We start from the raw sequence: 13867 nt of genomic DNA, 5'->3' as shown, positions 1-13867 counted from the left end.
ACCATATCTTGGTTCAAAGTAAAACTACAACTGTGGGCAACCAGACCACGAAGAGTGACACAGCTTCCTTCAGCACGGCGACCACCCTACAAACTAGCTGAAGCTGAAACCTACATGCAGAAATGCAGGAACAGTCAGCGTGGGCACAAACCCATAACCCAAGTTTGTGATCCTGCCTCTCCAAATGCCCTAGGGAAAGGCAGCTGTGGGGGAGCCCCAGCTGGGGCCCACGGTGGGGCAGAGCACCAACTGGTACAGCCTGTTTAGATGGAGATGTCTGTCACCATGTGTGGTGTGCTTGGGACAAACTTGAGCACATCTGAGCATTTTTCCCCATAGGGTCTTCTGGTCAAGACACAGCCCTTGAGTGCCCACCTCCCACATGCAGGATCTGCAGTTTCGCCTGAGTGAGGGCTGTGAGGCAGAGCTGCTGTCTTTTTTTATTAGGAAACTAGTGAACTCCAGTTCTGTTTTTCTGGCTGGAGGAAAAAATACCTGATCTAATTCATCAGCTTGTCAGGAAATACTTCATATGGAAGTACTTCTAAAGTACCAAATTCCTAAAAATTTCCATAGCCTCTTTGCTCTATGGCATCTTGAATGATCATAATTGCATGGCACAGCCTGCCTTTGCACCAGGAAGAAAGGACTTGCAACCACAGAACTGCCTTTTTATATTCCCTAACTTGCAGGTTCTCCCTGCAACACCCCTCCAACCATTTTGTCGCCAGGCAGGACTTGGTCCTGAAACTCAGGCAAGTGTGATTCAGCATTGAATTGACACACCAGAGCATAAAACCTGACTTTGCTGGCTTTTAGATGCCCAGTAGAGGTAGTTTCTCTTGTTACGAGGTAGATCTGGGGTTTATTTGTTTTACAGGTCAGCATGCTGGGCCAGTTTTGTGGCTGATAGGCATACAGGGAGCAGAGAGCTCAGCAGGTGCTCAGGACCCAGCCAGACAAGAGACATTAGGGAAGTAACACTAGCTACAGAGAAGGAGATGGGGTACTGTATATACCTTTTCAGACGTATCAAAAATCTATTTTGCATGTACTTTGCACTCTAGTGCTTATATAAATAAGGTGTTGCAATACCAGAGTGGTGCTAATCCACTTGAATTTCTTGTTAGTCTGTATATATAGTAGCTGTGTCACAGTTGTGTTAACAGGTGGCATTTCCTGAAGAAAGTCAAAGCTGGTGTTTAGTGACTTAGGTGGATACCAGCCAGGGAAGTGCATGTCTGCTCTTCGAGATCATCAAGACAGACGTTTAGAAAGGGAATGGGATCAGCTTGGCAGTGTGCTGAGTTGTCACGGTGCCCAAGGCCTCAGCAGAGCTCCTGACATTCCCAAGGCAGCAAGGTCATCTTGAAAGCACAGTTGCATTTCTCTGGTGGTGTTTATGTTAATGTCCTGAGAATGACCTGCATATTTCAACCTTACGATGGGTTAATCATTAATTAAGACCTCACAAAAGTGAAGTCAGAAACTAGCAGTCTAGGAAAATAATAAAATTATCTTGTAAAGTGACTGTTTAGAGAAAGCTGCGTAGACTCATTTTAATCTTGGGAGGCTGGGATAAAGGGAAACAGCCAGAAACATTTTGGTATGGCACAGTTCTTCACCTCACTTGGAAAATGTTGCTTCTTGTGAAGGCCATGCCTCGCATCTGAACACCTGTAAAGGGCCATGGTTTGCTGGTGGTTTCTTTCTCATCCAAGTGAATGCGGGTGGACCTCTACTAAGTGGAAAGGTCAGCAACAAATTGTGGGGAAGACTTTGGTCTTCTTGTGTGACTTGGTGATTTGTCTGATAGGTGAAGTCCTTACATGGCAGTATCTCCTTGAAAGCTGTTTTTAGCATCATGTTGATGACCTATTACCCTGAGCAAAGTAGATTGACTTGGTAGTGGTAATGATTCCAGGGATGCACAGACTTCTGAACCAAACCTGCGATGTTTATACAGGGAAAAGAAACAAAATCAGGTGACTGTATTCCTACCTGCAAATCCTACAAAAAATGTTTTAAAAAGTATTTTCTTTCCAGTTTCTTGCACAAAAAAAGACTAGGGAAACCTCTCATGATTAGTATCCTTCAGGAAGCCCAAGGCATGTTGGCATGAAGTTCCTTGTCCTAATTGCATTAAGAAACCATGCTAGCGGTAGGAAGTTGCAGACACTCTTGCTTTCGTATGAGGACATAGAAGCTCATGCAGTATTTATTCTGGTCTCCTTCTCTTTTGAATTATTCACTAGCACTAGTCACTGACTTGGTGGCCAACACCTCTCCCATCTCTCTGCTCTGCCTCAGTTTACCTCTGCTCCCTCACACTGCTCTTCTCACCACTTTCAGGATTTGCAGTGAATTTTTGCTGGGTGGACTTACACCAAGGAGACAGCCAGGGATTTGGGAAGACTGTAAATACTGCTCAGAGATGCAGCTTAGCTTTCTGTGCATTTGAAAGGTGAACCATACCAAGATGAAAACAACGTTTCAGCCCAGGGTGCTTCTGCCCTGTGGTGAGGACGTGCAGCAGAGCTACAGGGGTTCTGTGTGCCAGGTGAGCGGAAACCACAGAGGGATGCCAGCTTCAGCTCCATCCACAACCAGGCACTGACTCTAAATGGAATGTGAAAAGAGATTCAGGCTGATCAGAGGCTCCTGGAAGAATGGGGAGATGCCCAGTCTGCCTTCTAGGAAGGTCACAGTCCTCTGCAGTGGGACAGGGGAGCCAGCCGGACAGTGTGCCTCCCCCCCTGCAGGAGCCTGTGGGGATGCTGGCTGTGGTGCCCTGCTCCCCCCTGCCCCGAACACTGTCTCCCCGGCTTGGAGGGGAGCACAGGCTCAGCAGAGTGGCTAAACCTGGCAGCAGGATGTTGCAATGAAAAAACAGTCTCCATTTTTAAAGAATGCTTTATTCACTACATCCTAGAAATGTACCGTAAATGGAGCAAGAACTAAATAAACTCAGAGGCTTCTGACAGTAGAGAATAGAGATACAATAAAACACCTAAAATATCAGCTCTTTTGAGAATAAGGCACACTAGGTTTGGGTTTTGGGGTTTTTTTTCTGTTTTTTTTTTCTTTGAATAGTTTGTTCTTAACCTAAAGATGTTCACATTTCAAGTTATCAGACTTACCTCAGTAGTAGTGTATATGAAATGGTTTAGAAGCAAGTGTAAAAGGCAGGGGTGGGAGGCTCAGTATGACACGCCTGCCTGTGTCCCCATGTCCTGCCTGTGTCCCTGCGTCCTGCCTGCTCCTGGCCCAGCATAGGCAGCACTCATCATTGCCCTGGGGTGCCCTGGCATTCGCCCTCACTGGCTCCTTTCTCTCCCTGCCACCTCTACAAGTGGCATGACCCTCATCCTGCTGGTGGGGAGAGGATGAGTGGGAAGGGAGCCATCATCCTTCATGCCTACTGTGTGGGTCGGCCACCGCATGGGACTGGCAAGGGGTCGGCAGGGACCTAAACCACTAGACTTCCTTTTTCTGACGCTGGGGGTGTTTGTGCAGAGCCCATGGCCCCACGGTGGCACTTAGTGTTGAACTGTGCAAGGTCTTGGCCGGAGGAGATGGCACCATCCTTCCCTCTGGGGGCTTCTCCCTCGGGGCTGTGCCCCGATCCCCTCCTCACCGGGCAGAGGGGCAGGCTCAGGGGGATCGTGCACTTTTGGAAGCACAGGAACAGACAATAAAAGTCTCCCAGGAAGGGCACAGAGGGGCAGAGTCCGACCTGATGGCTAACCTCACAGTGCTTTCGCTAGCGGGTTGACGGGGTTAAGGAGAGCTCAGCTTGGCTGAGCCAGAGCACCTAAAAACAACCACTCGATTTTGAGGCAAGGAAAAAACGTGTATTAAAAGGCCATTAGCTGAGCGGGATGTGATCTGGAAGTGGTTCAGTTGTCAAAATATGCTCAATACGAAACTCTTTTGGTTGGTACTTTTACCACAAAAAGTAAAAGAACATTGTTTACTTGTTCTCTGCTTTGCACCTCGTGTCACCAGAGCTGTGTTTGCAGGGCTGAGGCACTTCATACAATGGGTAAGATATTTCTTTACCGTTTTACTACTTTTTACATTCACCACGCTACTAAATAAAAGCCTTTAAACAGGCCACAAAACACTGCAATAATATATTTACTTCTTAATAAAACAAACTTTTTTATAACATTGCAATAAAAGGTTTTTGGTTTGTGGCAAACCACATACCATGTAAATTTGCAACATAAAATGACTTTAAAAATGTATATTAAAAGATATTTACAAGCTCTATGTCTTAAAATCATCAGGTCTAATCACTCCCACCCCTGATGTGCATGTACAACTCCAGTTGCAGAGAAGGGGAGTTAAGCATGGAAGGGAGGCTGGGAGGGAGGCTAGCCCTGTTTCACTATTCCAGTATCACTACCGCCTCTAGTACCTCGGAAATTTCTCACAGAACATGATGGAGCGATGGGTAAGTAATGCTGTGCATCCTCTTGGCAAGAGCACGCCTACTCTTGCTGACAGCAGCATACATTCTCAGTCACTACAACATATACTTCAAAGGATAAAGACTGTTGAAAAAGAGCCTAGCCTTTATACTGGATTAAGATCTCAGTCAAGACACCTCGCGTGAAATATTGGCTGCTCATTTCTGCATATGCTTCAACTACGAATAGCTTCAATAAATAGAAAATCCAGTTGTTAAGGAAAACTCAGAACCCTTTCTTTACTTAACACAAGCCTGCAAATCACACTGTGAAGAGGTTTGTGTGAGGAGGATGGGTTTTTTTCTCTGTCTCCCAAACGGGCAATATTAGTTACTTCTGATTTCAAATAAGAACAGGCAGATCGTATTAATGCCAGCACAAAAATGCAGAGGTCTTGTACATTTTTCAAATTGCACTTTCCAGTATATTTTTTAAATAAGATACTTGTTGTTTTCTTCTTTAAAAAAAAAAATCTAAGGTATGTATTCTTTAAATATTGAATATATTCTTCAAAATATATTGTTAAAACTTTCCCTAGCTGCTCAGGTGTGCTTTTTAATATATAGCTGATATATTATTAAAGGCACTACAAAATAGACATCTCTGGAGTGCAGAAGTTACTAAAAAATAACCTTCATACCACAAATACATTGGAAATATAACTGCTAAAAAAAAAAAAAGACCCTATGCAACCCCACTATGATGCGTATAAATGCACGTCAGCGGTGGGCTGGATGCATCGAGTTCCTTTAGAAATGTATGAATACAGGCATGTTAAATTTTAAAAATAGCCTAAAAAAGTTAGTGAAAACTTCAAGCGTAGAAAATATTTCAAACACGTTTTTCTATGACATTCTTCACTTTCTGCATCAGTTTACTGAGCCCAAACATTTACTCTTTTGCAGCCAGTTCTTTCTTCATAAATAGTAAAGTGTTCCTTCAGTGTGTGTTTCTCCGCTGCCCTCCTCTGCCAACAGTCTCAGTACGTCTGGTAGACATCATGGATAGGGACCTGAATGGTCGTGGCTGGGAACGCCGGGGGGATGTAGCCAGCATATCCCCCATAGGCGGCAGCGGCAGCGGCAGCAGCCGCGTTCTTCTGTAGCGTGGCTATCGTTGCTGTTGCTGCAGCGGGTGCTGCGAATGGCACGTAACTTGTCCCATAAATCCCAGCGGCGGGGATCCGCTGCACATTGGGAGCCATGGTGTACACCGGCGTGATGGGGCGGCCCTGGAAGGAAAGCATCAGGTTCAGACCTCAAAAAACCTGCTCAAATTCCTGTAATATCCCGTTTCCAGCCCCTGAATTGCAACCCCCCTACAAGGGGAGGTGATAATAGGAGGGTAGGCAGTGCATACCCTGTTAAATGAGAGTTACGCCATCATGGGAGGCTATTCCCTCCCTCCCAGATCCGGGTCCCCCATAGCAGGGAGAGCAGCTGTCTGAAGTTCAGATGTCTAAGACAGATCAGGGTGAACTTCAGGGCTGTTGGGCACTGTAATATCCTTGACAGCACCTCCTGAACAGTAGCAGTAGGGCAAGACACCAGGCTTTCCCCTCACCCTTATGCTATGCAGAACAGGACAAACGGGAAGCAGGATGTTGGGAAGCGGGATGTATGGGAAGCGGGATGTATGTGCTGAACTCACCTGGAAGGGGGGAGGTGTTGAGACAGCCGGTATTACAGCTGCAGCTGCAGCTGCTGCGGCAGCTGCTGCGCTAGCTGGGTCCTGCTGAACAGCTATAGGGTTGATGATGTGCTCAACAGTGTGGATTTTGCCGTCTTCCATCATCTTGGCTGGTGGAGCGGCCTGAAACATGGAGTACTGGGCACTGATGGCAGGGATGGCCACTAGGAGAGACCAGACACATCAGGTGTGTTGGGAGAGGGTTTCCAGGACCTCATCTCAAAAAGCCCTCCCTCCCTTCTGGCTGCATCAGCTCTCCAACAGCAAACCTGCATTGCTTTTATCATGACAGGTAGGCCCGTGTGCTGACGGGGGACCTGGGGCACCTCTGTCCCCCTCGTGGGTGGGAGTATTTTGGCTGATGCACAGTGATGAGCTTGATGCTGCCTGCTCTGCCCAGCGTTTTCCCCTGTGCTCCCAGCACAGATATCCCAGGGCCAGAGTCCTTCTGGGGACTGGGAGCTGCAACCCAGATTCACACAGCCCCTTCTGGCCCCCACTGTCCTCCTCCCTGACAAAGAGTGTGGCCTGAATAGGGCCAGGTGGGAGTTCATACTGTCCCAGTGGGGTCCCTGCTTCTGCTGTTGAGATCAAGGAACCTGTAGCTGCCATAGGCAGAGCTGCTCTGGAAAAGTGGTTCGTGCTGCAGAAGTTGCAGGCAGCAACTGGTCCAGTCTATATGCTGTCCTTTAGCCAACTCTGTGAAGTATCAGCTTGCTCACTATTATGCGTTTCCCAGGACTAACTTGGCTAAATATGGTTTATCCCATCTGTCTGCTACAGGATCAAACTATTCAATGACACCAAAAAAAGAAATTGCTCTTTCGAGAATTATCCCTCTTGCCAAAATTGCACAACACAAAATAATTAGAGCTCTGGTGTTTCAGACAGAAGGAAAATGCTCCAGCCAGAATGACAGTGTTCAGAGATGGTGAGTTTGTACATGGCCCAAAATGGAGATTCATGGCTCTGCTTAGGGAAGAAATGTACTTTGCTGAACATGCCAAATAATCACAATAATTGGACATGGGCAGTCAATGTGTGTTCACACCCCAGAAAGCCAACCGCATCCTGGGCTGCATCAAAAGAAGCGTGGCCAGCAGGTCGAGGGAGGTGATTCTGCCCCTCTGCTCTGCTCTGGTGAGACCCCACCAGGAGCACTGCATCCAGCTCTGGGGCACCCAGCACAGGAAAGACATGGACCTCTTGGAGCGGGTCCAGAGGAGGGCCACAAGGGTGATCAGAGGGCTGGAGCAGCTCTCCTATGAGGAGACGCTGAGAGAGTTGGAGCTGTTCAGCCTGGAGAAGAGAAGGCCCTGGAGAGACCTTACTGTGGCCTTTCAGTGCTTAAAGGGGACTTATGAGAAAGATGGGGACAGACTTTTTAGTAGGGCCTGTAGCGATAGGACAGGGGGCAACAGTTTTAAACTGAAAGAAGGTAGATTTGGATCGGACTTAAGGAAGGAATACTCTGTGATGAGGGTGATGAGACACTGGAACAGGTTGTCCAGAGCCAGTTGTGGATGCTCCATCATTAGAAGGGTTCAGGTTCAGGTGGGATGTAGTCTGAGCAACCTGACCTAGTGAAAGATGTCCCTGCCCATGACGGAGGGTTGGACTAGATGATCCTTAAAGGTGTCTTCCAGTGCAAACTGGTCTATGCTGCTATGATTTGCATCATTGCCTTCACCATTCAGCTTGTGAGACTTTCAGCAGTAAGGTTATTCACAAGGTAAACATCAATAAATGATGCGAGTAAGAGGTGATGTTGGCATCTGTGGGAGGTGCAGCCAATAAGTCAGAAATAAAGCTAAATATGTACATGGGTTTCTTTCACTGGGATGAAACTTTGCAATGTGGAAGTGTGCAATTCTGCCTGTAGAAAGGACAAGCACCGGCAAGAAGTACTCCCGTTTTGATCTTGGAGACTGCAACAAGGGATCTGATAGGATATCTTTCAGGCAGAGATGTTTCCACTGCCAGTGGACTACCACTGTTTCCTCAAGCAGAGACCCCTGCCCATGAGCTTTTCCAGTTCTCCTTCTACACCAAGTCCGCCTGGTCAGCTCAAACCAGTTTTATCATTGGTTTAGGTAACTGGGATAATTTCTCACCAAAGCAAAGGCAGAGAGCTCATGTGCTTCATTATGTAGTAACTTCTGGCAGCTGGGGTACTGGGGTGACCTCTCAGGAGTTTTATAACCATTTGCAAAGAAATGAACTTTAAGGTTGTTCTAAAGGATAGGAAACTGCAGTTAGTACATCTTTACTCCTCCATTCTGGTTAATGTGCTTTCAGAGTCATACCCTTTCAAGAACAAGTCAGTCTTGCACATGGTACATCTTACTAGATCGTCTGATCTGGTTGGGGAAAACAGGCTGAGTCCTTCTGTGCTCAGAGGCTGTGCTGGTTGAGAGGGGAAGACCTGATAAAGAAGTCTGAATCCCAACATGCTTCATATGTAGAAACATTTAGACTTGAGCTTCAGGGGTTTTTTTTGGCAGTCAAATGAATTACAGATGCTACTAACAGGCGTGCGTTGCAAAGCCCACTTTTCAAGCATCATTTAGTAATACCTGGATTTCCTGAAGTACCTTTACAAACATGCATAGTGGTAATGTTTTCTGATTGTGAGTGGGTGGTTTTCTCAGGAAATACGATCTTCCTTTGGAAACAGGTCTAATTGTAACAGCCTTCCTTTGTCTCTAGACCTCTTCTCACATTGTCTTATCCAGCTGATAGAGCGAGCTCTTCACAGCCTTCATTAGATGCAAGCTGTAGTTTCTACTGACAGTATGGAGCATGTTTTGGTAAAACACTTCAACTCTATATATTAAACACTGCTAAGGTCCTGCAGTTACAATTTACTTGGAGAGATGAATGGAAGGAAGACCTGAGGACTTCCACAAGAGGACTTGCCCCCATCACCTGCAAGGACCTTCCTTCTTAGGCTACTTTTCCAAATAAAAGTCTTTCCAAACAGAATCTTGAGGAATTGCAGGGCTTCATCCTGTTTGCGTGGGAAGAGCCAGCACTGGATACTCGCCTGAGGATGTGGTAGAAGGGGGAAAACCCTGACCTGTCCCTTGGGCCGGCTCCCTGCAGCCCAGCAGAGCTGAGAGCTCTCCTGTAGGTGTTTCATTGCTGCAAGGTGGACCCTGATGGCTCGCTGCATGCCTCCTTCCCCATACCTCTGATGGTGATGGAGGAGCTTGCCTTAGCCAGGGACTTCCCTGCAGTGGGAAGGTCCCAGGTCCTTTTCCCAGCCTTGTAGCACTGTAAGCAGCGGAGAGCTCTGGCCTGTCTGGAAATCTGGGGTGGGAGTCTCCCAGGGTGAAATTAGAATTGAAGAAATTAAGAGAGGAAGATTGCTCTTAGTCACCATGTCTGGTGTACATGACTAGATGGAAAGTCTGCTTCCTCCTGAGGAGGTGCAAAATGGGACAGGACGAATGGGCACAGCTTCAGCCCTTTTTTCTTTAGCCTGAAGAGCTCCCAGATGTTCACGTCCCCTGTCCTGCTGCATGCCTCTTGTTTGCACCCAGGGCCAGGAGGCATCTGGCACACAGGGGTGCTGAGCCCTGGCCCCAGGGCCGTCCCCACTGCCGTAACCGTGGGATGGCCCTGGAGGGGTCCCTGCATGCCTGACATGGGGCTCAGAGCAGGGGCTTGCGTGACACCTCTGCTTTCCTCCCCTCATTGCACATACTAACCTGCACCAGGCTTAATGGCCACTGTATTGACCGCAGGTAACTCCAAGTTGGGTACCAGCTCGTATCCTTTCTCTTGCTGCTTTCCTTTGCCTTCATGGTACCTGCTGTAGATGCCACGGCCAGCGGAGTATCCCCCCAGGTAGGAGCCCCTGGGGCCCGGGGCTCTGTTGCCAGCTGCACCTCGCCCTCTGCCTCGTATGCTGCCTGCTTATGATAACAACATAGAAGAGGATGGTGAATAATGGAGAGTGACAGCCTCGTGGGGAGCATGAACGGCCCCAGGCGGAGATCAGGAGGCATTTGCTTAGAAATGAGGCTGCCGAAGTTAGTTTGATCTGAGCCTTAGCGACTGCACTTGGGAAAACAGAAGAGTTTGGCCTTAGGTGCACCCAGTAAGCTTGCACAAGTTTTCCTCTTGATGTTTCTGATCATACATTAACTACTTATTTATACTGATATAACTCTCGTGACAGAGAGCATGGGTATAATGCACTCAGCAGAGAGAGAGGGGCTCCTCCAGCATGATTTCTGTGCAGTAGAATAGCTTCTGCTCTCAGCTGTCCTTCAGAGGAGACCCAGAGCCTCTCATTTGGCTGTGATGGGACCCTGCAGAGATAGCCTGAAGTACCTGGCCTTTAACCAACTTTGTCCCACCATAGCATATATTTTCACTAGTGTTGTTTGTTTTCTCTGCTATTTTATTAGTAATGTGAACATACCCCATCTCCAAAAATACTGCTTTTATTTATCTTTGCAATTCCATGCACGTTACGACAGCACTTTGGACACTGCAGTATTAATGCACTCTGTGATGGCCTAATTGAATATTTAGATGGTCAGTCTCTGTAGTTCAAATCTGGAAGCTGAAATTCTTGATCAACTGAGGTTAAACGTATTTCTGGGTTGACGTGGATGCTTTAAGATTATATTCATACTAAACTGCCTGTTACATGGAAATACACATTAAATTTCAGGAAACTATAATTCCTGTAAGTACAGGATAATTGCAATTATAACACCAGTTATAGCTGCTAGGGATTTTTATGAATAACTGATTTTTAGTTAATTTTTAATGACTGTAACCGACAACTAATTGAAGTATACATTATAAAAGAATTATTTTGCACTCACGTGATTCCTTCTGCTCTTAGTTCCCAAATGACTTTGTAAAGGACACAGCACTACTGTCATTTTAATGTGGAAGGCAAATGACACCTGGAGAGCTCCCAGCTGACTCTTTCACTGACATCCCTCCCTTTGGATGACCAGGCGACCATACCCACACCTCCAGGAGAAGGCAAAGGGAGCACTATCACAATCTCTAATACTTAGGATCCAGCTCTTCCTTGGAAGGGGGCACCAGCAGCTGGAGTCCTTGGACTTGCTCAGATTTAGTACAGCACTCATGAAAACGAGATCCCTCTCCCTCATACCATGCTTGGTCTGTTAGCTCATTCTTAACCATATTTTTTATGCCTCCCTCATACTAGACTGTACATTAACATTATTTCTAGATAAATACACTGTATAGTCATAAAATGAGACCAAACAGAAATATAGGAAAAAGACCTATAAAAAAGTGTTTAAGAAAAAAGTGCATAGTACCATCTGTCCTTTGCCTCAAGCAGACCCTGGGTAGCACCAGCCTGAGATCAAACTTGCCCATCGCATCTCCTAATTGTGCTTACTAACCTTTCACAAAGTAATCTCTGTTGGGCCCAATCAAGGCATTGTATGGATATCCATAATATGCTAGTGTGTACGGATCACAAGAGTAAACATAATTAGGTTGCTGAGTTACTTCAGGCGTCGCTGCGGCCCCTCCTTTTGCTGCTTTCTGGTAGCGAGTGTATTGCTCCTTGTCTACTGGCTTGGCCAAGGTAACCTCCAGGCATGAGCCTTCCAGTTCGACACCGTTAAGGTTGTTCATGGCATGAATGGCATCATCCCTGGTTGCAAAGTGCACAAAGGCGTAATCACGTATTTTTTTCACCCGCTCTACACAGCCAGGGTTAAACTGCCCAAAGACCTTTTTAATAGTGTCCTCTGTGGTCTCAATCATTAAATTCCTCACATAGAGGATTTTAACAGTCTCCATGACATCTTCATCAACATCTATCTCTGGTTCTGCCCAGTCAACAGCAATCTGGTGGCCCCACAACTGGATCCTTCCCGGCATGAGTTTCCTCCTGGCCATTGCTGCTGCTCTATGGCTCTCATACTCCACAAAGGCAAAACCTCTGTTCTTCATCTTGTCTGCAGCGCTGGCATACACAATGACATCCAGCACGCCTTCCGTCACCTTGGCAATCTCTTCCAGGATCTCCTCTCTCTTCTTCATCTTGGGAATGCCTCCGATGAAGAGCCGGCAGTTATCCACACTACAGCACACACCCAGCAGCCTGCCGGGACGGATTTCATAGTTGTTCAGCTCCCTGACGGCACGCTTCGCCTCGTGCTTCTGTGTGTACATCACAAAGGCGTAGCCACGGTTTTTCCCATCAAAGTCCATCATCAGGCGCATTTCGTAGATGCGGCCCACAGACTCGAACACAGGGACAAGCTCATCTTCATAGACGTCACGGGGGATTTTGCCCACAAAGACTTCACAGCCACGAGGAGGGTGCAGGCCTTCCCAGCCAGGAGGAGGACCACCATACTTGCGTTGCCCGTTCTCCTGGATCATGCTATATCCAGTGCGTGCCATGAGGGCCAGCAGAGCTGCCTCATTGGGTGCACCAGCAACACCTTCAGGGACTTTTGTGGTAGCCACATTGGAGGAATCGTTGCTCATCCTTGCAGTAGAGTCCTCAGCAGTCATGGTGTCAAACTCATTCACAGCCTGATAAAACCTGGACAAAGGTAGAAGGACACTTGTTAGAAACTGTTAGCCACCACCAGAATCCCACCCCTCTCTTTTGTCTTGTAGTTCTGCAAGTTCATTTTTTGAACTGGGACTAAGGCTGCAGAAAGGCAGATGAATGAGCCACACCAGCATGAACATTGACATTTCAGGGGGAGTGCGTCATGGATGTAGGCACAATCCCTCTTTGAAGGGGGTGACTGAGGATCACCTGCCCGTACAATCCCAGTACCAAGAGCTGCTGCCACAGGAGGCTGAAGTCTCATGAATGGATGCCACCAGGCACCTCAAAACCTCAAGACCCTAGGAAGACTCGTCCTCTCTTTGAAGGGGTCGGAAGGAGCTGACACAGGATTGGGAAAGGGAAGATACTGCCATGAAGCTGGTGGTTCCCACCTCCAGAGCCCACTTCTCCCTCTCAGTCATTCCTCAGTTAATCCAGCTACTCCTGAACAGCACAAGTGCCAGGTGCCATACTCCAGGGTGAAAGATGGCAAATACATGAAATGCATCAGGCACGGTTTTCATCTGATAACAACCCCTTGCTCCTCTAGGCCTTCACAGTAACTGTCAAGTAAGAAATAATAAATACACTTTAGCATCAGGAGGGACCAATCCTTGTTCCCTTGCACAAAGAGCGACCTGGCAAGCTTCTGCATTGTCTGCTGCTTGTGGTACGTCTGACATGTTTGTCTCTTCCATTGTTACAGGACTTCACACAAGCTCAAGAGACTCACTCCCTTATGACAGGCAATTTGCTTCAGAGCAAGCAGCTAGCATAGGCCTGCAAACCCGCAAGAGGAAGGCAAATCTCAGAAACCTCATGCTGCATTTGAACACAGGCAGAGAGTGGGAAATGCAGACATACAAAAGGAGATGACCATGCTAATGACCACAGCTGCAAGACAGTGGGCTTCCTCTCTGACCACAATTAAATAAGACACTTTGGGACTCTGAGAGTAGTTAATTCATTGACTTTTAAAGCTGCAAAGGTCTGCCAGACCATTTAATATAAGTGATTGTATATGACACGGACCATTACATTATGATTTTGTTTGTGTATTGAGTCCTGTAACATTTATTTGAATAAATCATATCTTCCAGAAGGACCTTGGTAGACCCCACCA

At 47.1% G+C, this 13867-nt stretch overlaps 1 protein-coding gene across 10 annotated transcripts in view; it reads right to left on the bottom strand.

The window, feature by feature from the left end:
• Positions 1–2895: 2895 nt before the first annotated feature.
• Positions 2896–13867, bottom strand: part of RBM47 (RNA binding motif protein 47) — an 82035-nt gene continuing 71063 nt past the window's right edge. For 8 of the 10 annotated variants that reach the window (XM_056334741.1, XM_056334716.1, XM_056334761.1 and 5 more), the window contains 4 exons: positions 11570–12729; positions 9878–10084; positions 6126–6328; positions 2896–5706 (listed from right to left, as the gene is read on the bottom strand). In XM_056334741.1, the coding sequence (XP_056190716.1) occupies positions 5455–5706; positions 6126–6328; positions 9878–10084; positions 11570–12729 (1822 nt within the window). In that variant the 3' untranslated portion in view covers positions 2896–5454. The remainder of the gene's footprint in view (positions 5707–6125; positions 6329–9877; positions 10085–11569; positions 12730–13867) is intronic. The other 2 variants (XM_056334726.1, XM_056334791.1) reach the window with 2 other exon arrangements.

This window comes from Falco biarmicus, chromosome 1, assembly GCF_023638135.1.
Source record: "Falco biarmicus isolate bFalBia1 chromosome 1, bFalBia1.pri, whole genome shotgun sequence".
In the NCBI taxonomy this organism is placed as follows: domain Eukaryota; kingdom Metazoa; phylum Chordata; class Aves; order Falconiformes; family Falconidae; genus Falco; species Falco biarmicus.
This window is presented reverse-complemented; position numbering and strand designations above follow the sequence as displayed.